General features: G+C 39.7%; 2 protein-coding genes across 3 annotated transcripts; both read right to left on the bottom strand.

Annotated features, from left to right (window-relative positions):
• Positions 1–375: 375 nt before the first annotated feature.
• On the bottom strand, positions 376–8,359 carry slc6a14 (solute carrier family 6 member 14). The gene is given in 15 exon segments (XM_071494210.1): positions 376–1,232; positions 1,382–1,549; positions 1,743–1,852; positions 1,935–2,034; positions 2,150–2,268; positions 2,360–2,485; positions 2,578–2,670; positions 4,015–4,150; positions 4,233–4,373; positions 6,001–6,133; positions 6,225–6,363; positions 6,567–6,728; positions 7,437–7,568; positions 7,695–7,839; positions 8,213–8,359. Coding segments are annotated over 15 exon segments (1,932 nt in total). The 5' UTR covers positions 8,279–8,359; the 3' UTR covers positions 376–1,070.
• A 2,811-nt stretch (positions 8,360–11,170) lies between these two features.
• fmoda (fibromodulin a) lies at positions 11,171–15,123 on the bottom strand. 2 transcript variants are annotated; one of them, XM_071495248.1, is made up of 6 exons: positions 15,007–15,123; positions 13,868–14,263; positions 12,930–13,052; positions 12,674–12,814; positions 12,323–12,590; positions 11,171–12,235 (listed from the first exon to the last, which is right to left on the bottom strand). In XM_071495248.1, the coding sequence occupies exons 2-6, from the start codon at positions 14,231–14,233 to the stop codon at positions 12,084–12,086; spliced, it is 1,050 nt and encodes a 349-aa protein (XP_071351349.1). In that variant the 5' UTR covers positions 14,234–14,263; positions 15,007–15,123; the 3' UTR covers positions 11,171–12,083. The 2 variants fall into 2 exon arrangements, with proteins under 2 accessions (XP_071351349.1, XP_071351350.1); XM_071495249.1 differs by lacking the exon at positions 15,007–15,123 and adding an exon at positions 14,678–14,697.
• Between the last annotated feature and the right edge of the window lie 4,060 nt (positions 15,124–19,183).

Raw genomic sequence — 19,183 nt, 5'->3', positions numbered from 1 at the left:
CCTGACTGACCTTTAGTGAGGAGTGGTATTTTTTACCCCATTGATTCCCTAATCTTCCAAATAATTCCCTCCACTCATATCAGTATATGAACTTGTTGTTGAACAGACAGTATTTATTTTCATATTCCATTGTTTTGGCATATTGCCATGTTGTCAAATCTAGATAATGAGGTAAGAACTTCCCAATTGTTTTCTTAAGCTAGAAGACGAGTTGTGTAATTCAAGATCCTGCCACTGGAGCCCATGTAAGATCAGCATATTTAATAACACCTGACCTAAATGAATATGGCATTTAAAGCAGCTTGCCATTCAGTTTTTTTTTTTTGACTTAATCCATGTTGAATTTCTAGTCAGTCTAAATAATTTCAGCACAAATCAGTGGAGCAGAAAGAAGTTATTTATTGTACAATATCAGATGTGAGGAACAGATTTAGTTCATTAACAAGACAAGCGTGATAACTGAAAGAGCAATTGTCACAATTGATATAAAATTAAACATTTTGGATGAAAGACAGTGAACAAATAAAAACCCCATGGACTATTAATGAAATAAGAAACATAACCTGATTCTAAATTAAGTAATAACATGAAAGCATTACAATTATTGTACCAACTAGCTTTCAGGTACCATGCATTGTTTTAGGTTATCAGTCTGTGTGGTTGAAAAACGGCTCCCTCTCTTTAACTGTAAACACACAACCTCATGTTAACTTGTTGTATACTACCTGTCCCAACAGGTCATGTAAACATGGCTAATGAAGAAGAGTCAAAGAGACAGACCTTTCTCCCTGAAGGTAGTAGAGCAAACCTCGACTAAAACGAAAGTGAATGTAGGCATGTGAAAGGATGCCCATGTTGCCCTTGTTGTGCTGGAACAATAGGCAACCGTTTGATCACATCAGCCAGCTAGATATTTGTAATCTGCGATGGCTTTGCATTTGAGTTACTCTCTGCCTCCCAGAGGTCAAAAATCACTTAAAGCAGCTTTAGCTTTCAGTACGAGGTGTTCACAGAGTGATACTGCACCCCCAAAGGGAAGAAATTGACAGGTAACATGAGAAAAAGACACTTCAGAGCCATGAGCTGGTGATTACATTTACATGTACATTTGCTTCTGGTCTGTTTGTATGGTTCGTCCTGTGGCGACAGCGTTCTTCTGAGTAGCGTTCTCCACGATGGACATCTAGGTAGGGATGCCATTCTTCGGATGGAGAACACAATGACTTCAGGCGCTGTGGCATGTAAGAGATTAGGATTGTTATAATGAGAACATTTTTTTCTAGAGGCTTCTTCCTGGCAGCTATGGAAACAATCTGAAGGTGAGCAACTTCACAGTGCTTTTTCCACACACACACACACACGCATGCATGCATGCACACACCTTCCAGGGGGTTCCCTTTGCTCTCATCAGCTTGTACACGGCAACAACAGGGATCCAGAGTAGGACAAATACAACCATGCACCAGCCCAGAGCCAAGCCCCAGACCGGGAACTGGACTGTTCCATAGCTGGGTGGGGTAAATGTCATCAGAGACCAGATCAGGATCACCTAGACAACAGAGTCAACCAGATTCATTCATCAAACATAATCAGAACTAACATGATATAGTGCGATATCCAGCCACATTTCTCAATTTTTCTATGATGCTTTTAAGGCAGTGCCACTACAAATTCTCTTGATAAAACTCCTGTGATGGCACTCATCTACACAAAGTGAAACTTTCGTGTTAGGTTGTACTCACCACTATGATGCAGGGGCTTATGAAAAACCAACATGCTCTCCACCATAGCCAGAAAGTGAATTTCTTATTTCCAAGCATCATCTCAATGTCTTTAATAAAACGGTTCCCTCCTGTAGAGCATAAGAACATGGCTGGAGATTAAGGGCATCTTTGTCACCTTTATACACACATATGTCCAATTATCATATTTACCATATATGTAGCAAACACCAATGATCTCCAAGAGGGCCAAAACTAGCAGCACCCAGCTGGCCACAAACTGGTCAATTAGAGTTACCCAGTATATTCCTGCCTATCTCACACACACACACACACACACCCAGAGAGAGAGAGAGAGAGAGACTGAGCATGTCAACTAAGCCTATGTCAGACAACAGTAACACAAAGTTACACTTAGGCAGGTTTACCTGTGTGACACATGGTAGGCCAAGGAGATAGAGGATGGCAGATGTTGTTATGGTCAGCAGGGCACGTTTGGATTTGAAGATGTTTGGGAAGGCATCTAACAGGCAGGTGGTGATCACCTCTGATGACAAGAAGAGATTTGAGAACATGGCAATCTACCAAAACAGAAGTGGGCTGAATGTTGTGCAAAACAGTAAATGGCAGCATCTCACCTATCCCTGCAAACTGAGAGTCCAGACCTACAGTCAGGAGCATGAAGAAGAACAAAATGGACCACAGAGGGGAAATGGGAAGCTTAGACAAAGCATCTGGGTATGCAATGAATGCCAGACCAAACCCTGCAGGAAGAAAAAGAAGCAAAACATTAGAGGTCACTTGCCAGTCTTCCACATTTTTACTAATTGGTGCCCACATGGTGTGTCTGTCTGACCTTCTTTTACAACCTGTCCAACAGGCACTTTGTAGACATGAGCCATGTGGCCCAAAATTGAAAATATGGCAAAGCCTGCAAACACACTGGTGCCTAGGAAAATATAAAAATAGTAAAATGAATTAGTGATCTTATACATTTAAAGTCATATAAAACAGCAGGAAAACACAATACTTTTCCTCATTTGGCCAACATCCTGTTCTGGACACACTGAAAATAGTTTGCCTGCTACTGTGTAAGGAAGCATTAAAGGTGCAATGTGTAAGATTTGGCCATAACTTTAGTTATGTTCAAAAAATGAACTATCAACAGTGTGTGAAGGAGCCACAGTGATGATGTCATGTCAAATTGTATTTCAGAGATATCTACTGAAATAGCACACTAATGAGCTAGCTCAGGCCCATTTTGTAACACCACTTTGTGACACTAGATGCGATGTGAGTAAGTGTAACGTCTTGTCTGCCCTCGGTCCTTCATAAGAGGACAAAGAAGAACAGCTTCCTCCAGAGCTTGAAGTTATGCTCCAGCCTTGACTAGTGTCATGGCTTTCTGCCGCTGAAGACAGCTTTTGATGAGTAAAGAAATGCGTTTTGTGTCCTCCATTTGCCCAGTAGTTGCACACATTTGTTTACATTCCTTGTTATTGTTATCATTTTAAATTGTATTAAAAGATATACATATGTATATACAGTATATAATCATGAATCTATCCCAAGATTCGTACTTGTGTCTTGCCCTCTCCAGCTTCTCAAATATCTGCAAAGGTCATAGCATATGACTGATAAAAAGTTTGGGCGGAATGAAACCTTTATGGCAGTTAAATATGGTCCTTAAACTGCAGCCTCCAGTACTCCTAATTACTAGGTGGTAGTGGCATGAGAAACCAGGGTCCTAGATATTTGGTCCTGAAACTGTGGTCCTGAAACTGCAGCCTCTGGTACTGCAGGAACATACTATTGGGTCTTTCTGGTTTAACAGCATCCTGCTGGACAGGTGACAGGCCTGTGTTTGTGTGCTCTGTGAGATGTTACAGCAGGAAGAGCGAAAACTAGTGGGTTCGCCCAGGTGTTGTGTTTACATGAATAGTGATTGAAGCCGGAGTAGAACGTTGCCTATTCCTGCCCAGCTGCTGCCCAGCTAGTTATGTCAACAACTTATTTTATAACTGATGACTGTACATTGAGATTGTATGGATCCAGTAGACCAAGTGAATACACATCGATCGGTTCACCATATTGTAACCATTTTACATAACTGACACGGGATAAGGCAGGATTGAGCAGGGGAGAAGGAGGGAGAAGAGGTGAAATGCTGCCACCTATGGATGTGGAGAAAGTTGCACGATCTTACACATTATACCTTTAAGTATACTATAATTCCTATATGTCTTTTAAAACACAAAAATATATGAATGTACTTCAAATTATTGGCTCCCACCTGCATTAGTAAGCGTTACTACAAATGAGTCCTTGAACACGTTGTTGTGGAAGTTGTTATAGGAAGCAAGAGTCATGACTCCACCCCAGCCAATAGAGAGAGAGTAGAAGGTCTGAGTTGCTGCATCTTTCCAGATCTAAAAAAAACATAGTCATGTTTTGACTCAAAATATCTGACTGCCATGTGTTGCATTTGAACAAGCAAAGCTGGGTTTTTACCTGTGCTTCAGTCAGTTTGGTCAGATTGGATTGGGAACCAATGTAGAACTCTATCCCATCTCTAGCTCCCTCCAGTGTCACACCTCTGATCAGCAGGATTATAATCACCACATACGGAAACGTGGCAGTGAAATACACAACCTCAAGAGACAAATGCCAAGAGTTAACATGTGAAAAAGTAATGAAATCACTTGATTTTTTCTGTTCTTGGCTCGAAGTTTCAAGCATAAATTTCAAAGACATTACAAATGTAAACATGTGTGCCATGTTGTTCCTGTTCCTCTCTGCATGTATTCAATATTCATATAAATTTAAAACTAATTTTACCTAAACTAATATGACAATGTGTACATTGTTTGTTGGTCTATGCATGGAGTCAAAGGGGAGGACTGCTTGCATTGTGCACATGGCGATATCCACAGAGCCGTCTGGGCCGGTGCCCGGGGCCCTCCGACCTCAAGGGGGGATCCAAACCCCCACCAACATTTTTTTTTTAATCAAATCACATACATTAATTGAGTGCGTGTATGTTGAAATATAAAAAATATTATATTATATAAATATTATAAAATTATATAAATACAAATATTGTGATCGGTTTGCCGACTGTGGCTGTATCATGATGATGACTTGTCAGAGGTCAGAGGTCAGGTGATAAGCGTGGGAACTTAGCAGCATAGACAACTGGTTCCAAGAGATGCCTATGAAAACACCACGAAAAACAAATGTTGAAGCAGTGAGGCCAAGAGTGAAAAAAAGGAAAGGACATCAGAGAAACTGAAATTCAGCCTCAACATTTTTAAGAAGTCGGCTACTGGGCTTGCTAGCAGTAACAAAGAGCGGACGAGAGGACTATGCTAATGTCGCAGAGGAGGAGGACAGTAACAATAAGTTCAGCTCAGCATCAGCATGAAACAGGCAGAGAACCACAGCCCTGCGACAGACATTTGTTCGACTGCCACACCCGCATCTCCACCTGAGTAGGCTGAGCAGGTGACCAGTTTAGCAGCCCCACGACTTGATACTATCTACCTGTTTTCCCACATGGCAAGAATTAAAAATGAACTGAAAACAAGGATGAGGCAACAATGCTTGAACTTTTTATCAGTTCTGGAAACAGAGTCGGAGCTCGACAGAGACTTGGACGTTGATGATACAGTGGAGGAGTTTTTGAGGGGAAAGGCCAGAAAGAGGACATCACATGCGGTAGGCTTTTTTTCATATTATAATTCTCATTCTCAATTCTTGTCCTAATTTAAGGTTTATATTCTTGTCTCAAAAGTGTTGTATTTATAAAATGAGAAGTACCTAAGCAGAGCAATATGAATATATATATATATATATATATATATATATATATATATTTCTGTGTATGTGTGTGTGTGTGTGTGTGTGTGGGTATGTGTGATGGAAGAATCTGAATCATAGAACTGTATTGGTGGAGGTGGGGCAGTACGGCTTGCTATGCCATACAGCTACACATTGTAGTCTAATATGTCGATATTGTTGCTGCTGACCCAGAAAAGTATTGTTTCAATCATGTATTGCAAATCATGTGTGATAGACTATATCTACAGGTGTTGATGTTGTCCTTCAGGTTGTGATCATAGGCTGTAAACTGTCAGTGTAAATCCTGTACGAGCTGCTTGTGTTTCTAAACCTTGGATTACAAGTGTGAGGGGCCTGGCGTTGTATTGCACAGCGTTTGCATTTGTGTTTTTTTTTTTCCTGTGGGTGAGAACATGATATGAAGTGGATGATGACGTACTTTTCCTGATGACTTGATTCCTCTGATGAGTGCTGCAGCAACAAGTAAGGAGCTCAGCAGCAGACAGAGGGCCAAGTGCCAAACTACTGGTCCTGTTTCGTCTAGACCACTGGATCTCTGCAGAGCCACACGACTGAGGAAGAGAGACATCTGGCTGTACAGACACTCCAGTATGACGAGTGTGTGTGATTTTGTGCTTGTTTTTGTGTGTGTATGATTCTTACTCCCAGTACTGTTCACTTGGACTCTGTACTCTTACGGTGATCATGTCAGAGGAAGGACGAGTGATGTTTTCCTGAGTCCAGTTGGCCACTACAGCACCAAGGAGAGAGGACCAGTTAATGGGTAGTTTAAAATATCAGTCTATGTAGTACAGATTTTATCCTCAGTGATTTTAAGCTGCTTTAATTTTTCCAGAATGATATGAGTGATAGTGGGACTGATTAAAATAGCACTAACATACTTTATAATCTTTCATTAACATCAGATTATATCATTCTGTCATCATTATTACACCCCTCCCCATGAGAATGACAAATCAGCAGAACAGGAGATGAAAACAGCACCTATAGGCGTGTTGCTGCAGTTGGTGTCAGCCCAGCTGAGGCAGCTGGACCACGGCAGAGGAAACTGGAAGGAGGCGAACATGTAGTACAGACTGTAGGCGATGATGACGTTGTAATAAATTGATACTATTAAAGTCACCATAACCATGGCGATGCCAACACCTACAGAGGTAGAGAGATGTAGTAAGTTGTTGCTGTAAAGAAAGTTCTCGTGAAAAGCCTCTTTAAAAATTTTTATCACTTCATGTGTAGATGCCTTCGAATGCCCTGAAAAGTAAATTTCTTTGTACAGAGGAAGGTTTGATTTAAACTAAGTTAGAGTCTCCTCCTACTTTATACCCAAGAGTTTGTTAAATTCATAACATGCAAGGTGCTAACAAACAGTTAAAATGGAGAATGTGAAAAAGTGTAACCATGACCCCCTGGTGTCTTTATCTTCACAACCTGTAAGCAGCGATCATATTAACTTAGCAGTCTCCTCCCAAAACCTTTAGAGCTCAGTGTGCAGATTCAACTAGATTCCTAAGTACAACTGTGTGCTTGAAAGAACTTGACAATTTTCCCCTTTACTTTACCTCACTCATATTAACATATCCATTTTGGTCTAACATCCTCTATCACGTTAATTTCATGTAATGGTCTGGGATGTATTTTTCTTTTTGAGTAAATTTTAAACATGCTTTGAACATATCTTGGTAGCACCAATAATCACTGTAGCTCTGTCTTTTCTTGGGAACATTACAAAGCCTTAAATCCAAACGACCAAGGGCTCATAAAAGAGCTGGATTTTAGTTTGCACAGTTGACCATTAACCAACAGTTTCATTAACAACCCAACTGATCTTTCACAAAACTTGAAGAGTAGTCTTACCCTGCAGTAAAGGCACTGCTCTCCATGTGTTAATTGGACCTTGGCTGCAGAATTGACCTAAGGCACTCTCCAGGAAGAAAAGTGGGATTCCAGTCACCACCAACATCACAAAATAGGGGATGAGAAAGGCACCTGTTCAAAAGGGTGACCGTGAAATAAGAAAAAAACTTATTATAAATAACATAATCATACATTAACAGCAATATTATCAAATGGGATTCCTAAAATGAATCGAATAGAGACCAAATGTCTACATACCCCCTCCATTTTTGTAGGCCAAATATGGAAATCTCCAAATATTTCCCAGTCCAACAGCATAGCCGATTGTAGAGAGGATATACTCCCTCTTGCTGGCCCAGTTGCCACGTTCAGTGTTCTCATCCCCATCATCTACATGTGGGTCCTGCTCATTGAATAGTTTCAAAATGTAAAAAATTGGTAAAAGTTGTGATATGTGTCATATTTTTTTACTATATCTCTACTACTGTACCTGGAACCTCTCAATAAAAATACATTTTAGAAGGGAGCAGTACAAATATTTTTTCTTTACAATGCCTTCCAAATATATTGATATCATGGGACATATTCAGTTATTTCCCACTCCTGTGTTACATTAAGTTTGGTTAGTAGTAGATTAGATTTTATTTTGTTTTGTGTGCCTTGGCACTTTTGATCAGAAATACAGGGAAGCACATAATTACTCGGTCTTATTCACTGTAACTATTGTGTGGTAAATTATCAAGTGAAAGTCTGGTCAAACAGGTTTGCAATCCTACCTGGTCGACAACTGCCGGATTTCTGAAAATTAAATCCTTGAAACTGTTCCAGCCGTATTTCCTCATGTCCTTTCACCTGCTTGTTAAAGGTCTGGATAAGAAATTCAAATGGCTCAGGTAGGTCTGTTTTAAAGTACCCCCCTCTAACAGACAAGGGAGTGATGTTTTCCAACCAATCACCTGCCAAGACACCTCCCCCAAAGCTCCACTAACCTGGTTTTGTATGTACAATTAATCTTTTTTTAAAACTGGAATCATGATTTAATGCACATTAGGGAAGGAAGTTTCCCTCTTGCTAATATTAGTGACTCACCTAAACTCTCCTGATCTGATAGACAGAGCTGGTAAATGTTGTTCTCAGTGTAATGACAGGATTTCTGACCCTAATATATCCTGTGGTTCTCATTTCCGTTGTACAATGTCATGCTGCTAAAATAAGCACACACTGTATATGAATCCTCACCACAGCTTCTTGCAGGAGTGATAACAACTTCATATCATCTGTACTGATAAATAGACAAAGCAGTGGAGCAGTAGCATACACTAACACAACACAGTGATAGTTGTGTGGTGTATATGTGACTCAGGTGAGTGACTCTGTGCCAGTAACCACATGTTAACAACTACTCCCTTAAGCCACTGCTGTGTCTGACGATGGCTAGATCTCATCTTGGTCAATGACATCTCCACTTAATGACTGTACTGTTAGCTTGCGTACGTCTGTGTTGCCTGTAATCATAGTCTGATGATGTGACCACAATATTATGACCAGTGACACAGAGAGATAAAAAAAAAAATCATGCTCTACTCATGAATCAACAGATTATTACAATACCAACAGTTTGTCATAAATAAACACACACATATCCCAGCAGATGTTGAATTTAGTCCATTCTCCTAAACTGTTTATGAGTGTATACCGTCCCCTCATTTTTCTCAAATAGGTGTTGAGGTGATTGATAGAACCAATGTTAATGAATTGGATTTATTGTGCTGCTGTAAAATCTTCATCTTCCAGTCTGTGTTATTACATTGTCTCTGTTGTGGTAAGAGATTAATAGGGTGCGAGCCCTGGGGATGCTTTTATTTTGGCTTATGACCAGAAATTTGATCATTTAATGTTGCCCTGGTGGGTTAGCGGTTAAGGTGCTGACTATGACCACAACAAGCCTGGTTTGAATTCAGCTATGGGTCTTTGTCGCATCTCTTCTCTCCTTGTTTTCTTTCATTTCTTCACGTTTGTGATAATAAAAAAAAAAAGAACAGGAAGTGAGTCAGACGTTCTAGTCACTGTGCTTTATCATGATTAATATCCCTCAGAATATATACAGTTAATCTTTTTTTGATAAGTGAGAACTAAGTTTTAGGTCGTGAGTGAGAAGAATCATGAGTTATCAATTCAGTTTTATTTGTATAGGACCAAATCATGGGAGGAAAAACTCAACTTATCAGTGACCTCTTTGCATTTACACAGTGTGAGGACTTTATCTCTGCTTATGTCCATGTGACCTTTGATGCTCTTTTAGGCTCAGAGCCATTTTGGTCAATGACATGCAGCCACAGCCAAACCACTATAAACCTATAATATACATTAGCTGTAATGACGTTATCTGCTGGTGTGGCCACAGATTACAAAGCATAGTCATAGAGAAAAATACTGTAAATATAGACATCCTGTGTCCTGGTGAGTGTGACACATAGAGGGTTCAGCCCTGATGCTACACCTTTCACATGGCCAGAGTTGGACAAACACACATGCATGAATCTATCTTAGAACGAGATGGCTCATCTTAGAAGACAGCGTTGTAGGTAAAAGGAATTTAACATGAAGGTGTGTCTTGCTGTCTACATTATCTGTTACCTCCATGTGAAGACAAGGACCAATCAGAGGGATATAAAAAGGAGAATCAGTGTGTGGCAAGGCAGCATGAGCGAGTGGGGTAGGGTGAGGAATAATGAGAAGAAGAAAATGGCTGTTGAAGAGTTTGACCAGGGGACCTGAGGTCAGCTCTCTCTCTCTCCAGCTGGACAGATCAGCCTTGTGACTGACTTGCTTATGCACCCACCTCACAGTCAAGAGAAAATAAACTGACAAAAAAAATGACATGATTGTGGCGAACAAACAGTCTCAAGAATAGACGGTGGATATTTCATAAAACTACTATGAGTTAGGTGTTTTAACTGAAAGATTGAGATTTAAAAGTGTCCAATGTCTCTACAAAAGGCGTTTTCTCTTCTTCTTCTCTCTCGTCAAAATAAAAAAAACAACATTTGTTATTGTGTCATTGTGGAAAAGCTTTTTCTTTCCCGCCTTTATCATCAATATATGCCACCTTCCTCTTAAGAGTTTTCCAAAGTGTTTGCTATTGGTTTTATTTATTAGATAAACTACCATTAGTTAAAGGGTTTTGATTTTTTTTTAAATGCTGTTTTCTCTTCAGTTGCCTCATTGTGGACCTTGGGTTCAGTGTGTAAATAAAGAACCAAACTGAAAGCATCACTTCATCCTGTGCATCCTCTAAATCCTTGCACCAGTCCAGAAATGTGTACTCTACTGTCCTGAGTAATGTAGAAGCAGGAAGTTACTGACCCTTGTCATCATCTACAGTGAGCAGGTAAATGTAATGCAGTCTTTAAAAAGAGCAAATACTTGCTACATGTATATAAACATATTCTAAAAGTATGTGCTATAAAGTAAAAAAGTGAATGCATGTATTTAACAACCAGACACAGTGTCATAGGCCTTTACTGAAGAGATAGCAGATTTATTGCATTAATTAGGTTTCACTCCACAAAACTCATTGTTGAATATACAGCACTCAGTTTCAGATCAGTGGCTTTTTTCTGAGCTACCTGTGTTACAGCCCATTAAATCACTGCATAACACACATAGTCCCACAGACATGACAATATAATGTACTGTAGATGATCAATAAGAAGGCAAAAAGTACAAAGATCTTTTTTCTTAAAAATCTTTTATTTACTCTTCGATAGGCTTGGAAACATAAATATGATAATCACACCATGCAATGCATACAGTAACTCAAGAATCATAACACCCAAAGCCCTCTGTATGTCTGATTCACTACAGTACAGCATGGAGATATTTTTCACATTGTAGATATATATGTTTTATGTCTTTAAGGAAATTTGAGTTCATTTTGCAAAAGGAGGACCCTCTACAGAAACAAGCAGTCACAGTTTTAAAACAAAACAAAACAAAACAATATTTGCCACATATTACCCAACTGCAATAAGGAGCAGACACTAAAGTATAGTTTTATAATATTCTGTGACAGATAATGATTTGAAATTACACAATGTACATGATACATACTGTTTATCATCAGCTTACCAGACAAAACAATGAAAGACATGAAGCAAAGCAGAGATAGAAAGAGAGAAATAAGCACAGCTATAGTTTAAAAATATAAAGATCATTGATCCTCACAAAAACATATGAAGAGGATCAGGGTCAGATTATTTAATGCACAAAAAAGAAAACGTGTGGCTCACAGATCTTGTTTGTCTTATATCGTGTAGGCCTATGTCTTATTTCAGCGTATTTTGTGGATAAATGCTCCTTTACTGGAATTTAACCAGATAAATCTAATTGAGGTTAATTATATAATTTTCAACAGAGGCCAAGCCATTTTAAGACTTGTCTTAAGTCTGGCAAAGCCTCTCCAAACTGTGGAAAAATCACCGGAACATATTAACTGCTGCCATCTGCTGTTGATATAAAATTATATCATCACCTCTGCTGCGCTTTGGTTTTGGTACATAAAATAATGTGTTACACATTATGGTACGTGTTGTAAAGTGAGATGTGTTTGTGAATGGAGTGCCATAAACTGTGTCATACACACAGTTAGACCTCAATGCTGGAAGCCTGCCGCAGGCACAGGGATGACTCTGAGGGGATGTCCTGACGACTGATCTCGTTCCCATCCAGTCGCAATGTCCGCAGTTTGGAGAAATTAGTCACATCCACAACGCTGCAGAAGCTACCCAGAGTGAACTCTACAGCCGCAGGACAGAGTAAGAATTGCTTACATAAGAAAGGCTAAATTAATGGCTAAATAACATTTTGAATATTATGCATTTTACCTTTGATCTGGTTGGCTTGCAGATAGAGATGTTGCAGAGTGGTGCTGACTGGGGGGATTCTCTCCAGTTTGTTGAAGCTCAGGTCAAGCTCCACCAGCCCAGTCACATTAAAGGTGTTGGGAGGGATACCCTTGTCTGTTAGCTGGTTGTGGGCCATCCTGACATACTGCAGCTGTGTGAAACTGCCCAGGAAGCCCTCTGGCAGAGAGTCAATGGAGTTGGACTCTAGGTAGAGCTGGTGCAGATGTTCAGGGAGAGCCTCTGGGACCTGGGATCAGTTAATTAAAATACAGTGGGAAGACTGAAGATTGTACGTCCATTTAATGGGAGATAAACAACCACACATATTACCTTTGTTAACTTGTTGCCACTGATGTCCAGCAGTGTGAGGGATTTCAGAGCCTTCAGCGATGTGCTCATGTCTGTGACAGCATTGTCATGGAGATACAGGATAGTGAGGTTATCCATTCCCTCTAGGTCTGCAGGTGCTACCTAGACAACAATGTAATCATTTTAAATTCTAATGTCTTTGATGCATGGCCAAAATCATTAATGAGAGCAGAGAGGGGCTCTGCATGAATATCAAACAATGCATTATAAGTATTACCTTTTCAATCTTGTTATGATTGATTCTGAGGTCCCGCAGAGAGCGAGGGAGGTTGGAAGGAATGCTGGTCAAATTGTTGTGTTGTAGGTATAAACGCTCCAGTCCCTCCAACTTCAGAAATGCCTACAAGAGATGTGAAGAATGAGCAACTCTCCAAAATGTGCATGATAGTAAACTCAAAAGGGAGTTCAACTGTTTTTTGAAGGCAAAAATAATGTTGGTAATCTTTTAAAAGTTTTATTAAGGTTGAGAGACAGAATGAATAAGCTGCATGCAGTATGTTGTGGTATTAAAGAATAAGGAAGACATGATCATCTAATCTAAGTGAAGAGATTTGCAGGACAGTAATATGCTTTTCAATGTACTTCAGCTGAGCCGCTAATTAGCTTTTCAGTGAATGTAGCCGGAAAGCTAATGTGGGTTGCTGTTAAAAATCTGTGGCTCTTGTGTTGTGAAGGAGACTGCTGTCTGGTTTGTAGTCAGTGTGACCATCGGAATATGATAGAATGACATAACTCTTTTATGCAAATATGGTTTCAAATGAAACAAATTGATTGGCTGTATGGAAACATGTTTTCCACCAATGTAGACAGAAATAACATTATTCCAACAAGTTAATGCAGAAATAGGGGGCCGGCATCATGAAACAAAAGAATATAAAATATACATGCCTCCCTTTTGGATTTTTCCCCAAAGGACAACACAGAACAAGTGATTTATAGAGCAGATGTGTAGGCTGTAGCAGAGGAAAAAAACATAGAAATAATAACAAAAGAATCCACATTTTGTTCACTCACACATGCAGCAATAAAACTTTCTTTGTAATTACACAACATGTGAGCCACCTGCAAGCCATCTGACAACCATTTAGACCAGCATCACTACATAATACTCTGAGCTCACATGTGTGTCTGGGTCTGACTCAGATGTAGGTTTACCTTCTTGCCAATGGCTTCAGATGTCAGCTGGTTGTGGTGCATCATGAGCCACACCAGATTGGTTGCATTGATCATAGCCGAGTCAGGCACAGCTGTGATGGCATTGTTTTGGAGGTACAGATACTTGACACGGGAGGGAATGGTTGGCATTGCTGTCAGGCCCCGCCCATCACAATACATGGCAGTAGGGAAGGAGGGGGGGCAGTCACACACATCAGGACACTCTCCTCCTGTGGTGTCAGCCTGCAGGGAGCCAAAATAGTATCCTTGGCTCTGCCGGCTGTACAGCCAAGCAAAGGGGTCCCGTCCATGGGAGAGAGAGAGTGGAAGCAGGGCAGACAAGAGGTAGACAATCACCAGACGCATGGTCACAGTCACACAAATCTTCAATGTAATCTAACAGAGATAAAGAGAGGAGACACAGTAAGTGACACAGTGAAAACATTTAGAACAAAAAGTAGAAATAGTCATTCAAAATTGACGAATCATGTTGATGGGTCTATGTTGACTGATACTTTTAAACAGACAAATTTCAGAGTTAACTGGTTGTAACGTGTTTTTGGCTGACCCTCTAACTATGATTACAGGGGCAAGGGCAAGTTCTTCTCTTATATAATATAGAGATACTGGATTAGCAAAAATAAATGAATTAGATGTTCATTAAGACAACAATAAGTCGAAAAAATAAACTCTGCAAAAACATACTTTCTCTCACACCTTTGGAGAACAGGCTGCTATTCTTCAAAGCCAATCTCGCTTTTGTCATGTTGAGGTTAAATGAACAGTCAAAGGTGCAGTGCAGACACTGACCTTGTTTTGGAAATGTAACTGCCTGCAGAGAGGCACATTCTTTGGGGTCTTAATCCACAGGGGATCCGGGGAGGAAGCATTGAAAAAAGGAAAAGCCTGACCATGAATACACGCTTTGTAAATGGTTCTCACTGCCGCACAAGAATTGTGGGAAAATATCCAATAATAACCCTCCTCTGCAGAAGAGTGTCTCCCCCCTCCCCAAAAAAATATGACTCTATCATCATGTGTTTATTTATCTCCTATAAGGTTTCATAGAAAGATACCACTGAGACAGACAGACACATGTTCACACACATGCATGTACATACAAAGACACACACACCTACCTGATCAGAAAGACTGACCCTCCTTGTCCTCTGTCTCACTCAGAGTGTTCTCAGGAATCGAAGGGACTCTGACAAACTTGTAAAAAAAACTTTCCTCCCCTCCCTGCTTTCCTTTCCATTCTGCCATCCCCCTCTCCACCCCTCTTTCTGTTCCTTTACTGTTGGTTACTTCCACCCCCTAATCCACCCTCCTGCACCCCGTTTTGTTAATTCAGGCATGGCCCAGTGCGCTCCACACCCCCCGGCTGGAGCCTCTTTTTCCACTAATGTGAGTGATGTGAGATGCAGTGGCTGTGATGGGTTGTTCCCAGCATATTCATTCCCTCTGACCTGAACACAGCACCATTTCTTCACAATTTGCACCTTCGCCTCTGGCAATTTTGGCTCACTGGATTAAAAAAGCTAAATTATTTGTTCAGGCAAAAAAGTAAACAATAACCACATGCCTTCCATTGCTGTCACAGCACCTGAGGCAAAATCAACAGAAACACTGGTGCCACAATCTTGGGTATGAGTGAGTTTAATGGCAGTTTCTTTCAGATTATATACATATGGTAAAAATGTCTGTAAAGGTATGTAAACGTATATCTTTCAAACTTTATTTAGAGCATTATACTGCTAAAGGGGAACAAAACCTAAAACCTATAGTGTTCAAATGCTCTTTAGCCCACTTAACAAAAATCCCTGTGCCAGAGACAAAGATTTGTTGAAGGGGTGGATCTTACTTTCTCCATTCCCCTCAACACCCTTTACATCTTGTAAAGGGTTAAATGAAAACATGTGTGACAGTCCTCATGTTGTGTCTGCCTGGTCTTTATGCGGGCCTCTTCCTGCCTCTGCATCTTCCCTCCGACACGAGCTCCATCTGAATCAGGGTTCTTCACTCACTTTTATTTCCTATGTACATTCGCGTATTCAACACAAAGAAAAGTATGTGAAAAGTAACATAATGATGGTTGCTTCCTTTGGATATGCCATTTCATGTTGACTACAAATCTATAGACTTAATTTTCCTCCAGATATCCACATACAGTCTGTGTATAGCATTTTTGCCATCATAAAACAACATCTTCTGCGCTGTGGCCTGTTGACTTGGCCTATTTGGTATCTTGCCAAAGACGATCGTTACCAATCTTATGTCTGTCCATTAAATATGAAGCAAGAGCCATGGGACAGTGAGGCGGCGTATGAAAATTATTTGGGTGGTGAGCTGGACTCAACTTTATTTACTCTCTTTGTTTTTTTTTTGTTTTTTTTTTTTAAAGAAAACAAAATAAGTTCCTTTCCACACTCAAAAAACTACTAGTTTGTTTCTGTAAACACATTGCTGGTTCTTAAATCTGGGTTGTTTGGGATACAAGGAACACATTGCTGCGTTGCTCAAGCTGAGTCAAAGGTGTTTTAAGGAGTTAATTCACAGCTGACTAGCTGGTTGGGTTACTTTGACCCAGCTGCTCATTCATTCATCTTCCCACTCTGCCATTTTCGAACAATCTGGATCCATCTTGTGTTCAGGGATTTGCAAGACACATGGCGGGCAGGATTTTATGGTAGACCAATATTTAGTGACAGTAACATTAGCTGCTAATTCTGGCTATCAACAAGTAAATATTATCGTAAAATTAAACAGTGACATAACCTGTCAGCACTGCCTACTAAAACATTTGTGGTATAACAATATAAAGTGAGTGCAATGTGATAAGATGTCAGCAACCTTAGCTGCTAAATTGGCCATTAATTATGATGAAGATAAAATGTAACATTTACAATAATGTTAGCTACTCACATTTCCCACCATAAATGTAATGTTTACAATAAATAAAAAAAACTCATTAATGTGACCTATTAACTTGGTGATCAAGAATCAAATATTTAGTTGAAATTGTGAACCCCCCCCCGTGTTTCTCATATTTTTAAACTTTTGAATCAGGCCGGGTCTGTGCTTGGAAGGAATCTGGACTCAATGAAGACTGTCGTGTAGAGACGCATGCACTGTAAGATACTGGCCATCTTGGACAATACCTACCACCCTCTCCATAACATCCTTGCAGGCCAGAGAACCAACCACAGCAGCAGCCATTACTCCTCATCTCACTGTGCTGCAGGACTGAGCGGTTCAGGAAATCCTTTGCCATCACACTATTTAACAACTCAGACAAAGGCAGTGGATAATGACACAGACCCAATCTTAACTTAACTAAATACATGAATAAGCTACTGGACAATTGTGAATTTTTCTATAGGGATAAATACAGTTTCTTATCCTGTCTTATTATCTTAGATTTCAAAGCTGTCACTTGGGTATTTGTAAAAAGAACCCTCAGACGTTGTTGGTCACATGACACAAAAGTTCTCAATTATGCACGGTTTATGGCTAACATTAGCTGCTATCTTAAATTTTGGAAATTGTAAGGTCATCATTAGTTTCTAAAGTTTGGACATCACAAGGCTAGCATTAACTGAGAATTAATTGCTACTTGTGGAAAATTCGAAGGTAATTGCACAGATAAAATGATGCACTGTCCAAACAATAAGTAGATCCAGTGCAGCGGTGTAGTGACATCCTCCATCATGACAAAAATACTGTGAAACATATATAAATAAACTGTTGGACAACTGTTTTGTGTTTATGTTGTCAACAGATCTAGTCACAGTTTGTAAAATTACTGCTCAGGCACTGACAACAAGTAGTAACAAGATTTGATTATTTATTCGGAAAGGTGGAAAAAAAAGGTTTCAAAAGGCTGAGTGTTAGGTCCCTGAATGGAAGCATTTTTAAAAACATTGCTGCACTAGCTTCTTGCAGAATGCTGGGGAAAAGTGGAAAAGCAGATTTACATGTTTTGCCACCACCGCTGGCATGAGCCTAATAACCATGCAGTGCATTTAGAAAGTATTCAGATCCCTTCACTTTTTTCACATTACCCAAAAATGACGGAATTTTAATTTTTATTTCCCAAATATATTAAAAAGGAAAAACTGAAACTTGTATTGAGCGTAGATTTGATCAGGGGAAAAGTGAAATTTAATGATTTTTGCGTAAGGCTGCAACATGACAAAATTTGACTGAATACTTTTGAATACTTTCAGAATGCACTGAATGATTTGTCAAATGCACATGGATAAAAGATTTATTTCTCAACACAGCTTTATTTCTCTGTAAACAAGTCCAAGGAGCTGTTAAAGTGTGAGCTGAACTGAGATGATCTCTGACCCTTGACTTGTACCTGAAAACTTTATGAACCTCAAGAGGTTAATACCTCTTGCAACTCATCATCAAAGGGTTGTTAATGTAAGATGGTTAAGTAGATAAACTCTGCTGATGTGTGAGTGAGCGTCTCTTTATGTGCATGCATGTGTCTGATACATATCTAAACATAAACAACATAAGGAAAGAGCAATAAATTGAAGGCGCAGCAGTTATTATGTAGAGTGAGAGACACTGATTCTCTGCTGACCAGGACTTCAAAGTAAGAGGCCCAGGTGAACTCTGGGTAGCCCTAAACAAACCAAACCCCCACCCTTGTCTGTTCCCTCAGTCTCCTGTCTGGGTCATGAGCAGTGCTGAGCAGAGATCAGAAGATCAGACGACCAAGCCTTTTCCACCCAAGCCCTGAACTCTTCACAGGAATGTCAGAGGAATTTTCATTCCGGGCTTCCTTCTTTTGTCACTCACCTGGGGAAAAACAAAAAACAAATAGACCAAAAAAGCTATAAAATTACCAGAAACTACTTAAAACATCAAGCTTTCTTCAGGCCCACAAATTATTTTTTTTTACAAGCATGAAATCAAGTCAGTGACGACTAATACACTTTGTTTGGAGCCGTTGTATTGGTTGAAATGAACTAAACTGTCTAATTATGTACAGTATATATGCCAGTCAGATGTTCTTTCATCTGACTGCCATAAGGAATCATATGGTCCTAACAAATCTGCATTCACTAAAAGTGCAATATCTTTCTTTGATTGATCTTTCTAAGATATAATGTTGGAAATTGTGTTTTTGCCTATAGGATAAAGCTGAATTTACTTTTTTTTAGGGCTTTCACACAGTTCCACAGTTATTAGCACATTATTACATCTGTGGGACTTTATCTTTTAAAACGTCATCTGTCAGTCCCTCTGTATCTAAAAAAAAAACTTGTTTACATCACATAGGACGACAGTGGATAACTT

The sequence above is a fragment of the Trachinotus anak genome, unplaced genomic scaffold, assembly GCF_046630095.1.
Source record: "Trachinotus anak isolate AG129_WGS33_773 ecotype Australia unplaced genomic scaffold, CSIRO_AGI_Tana_v1 ptg000013l, whole genome shotgun sequence".
Taxonomy (NCBI): domain Eukaryota; kingdom Metazoa; phylum Chordata; class Actinopteri; order Carangiformes; family Carangidae; genus Trachinotus; species Trachinotus anak.
This window is presented reverse-complemented; position numbering and strand designations above follow the sequence as displayed.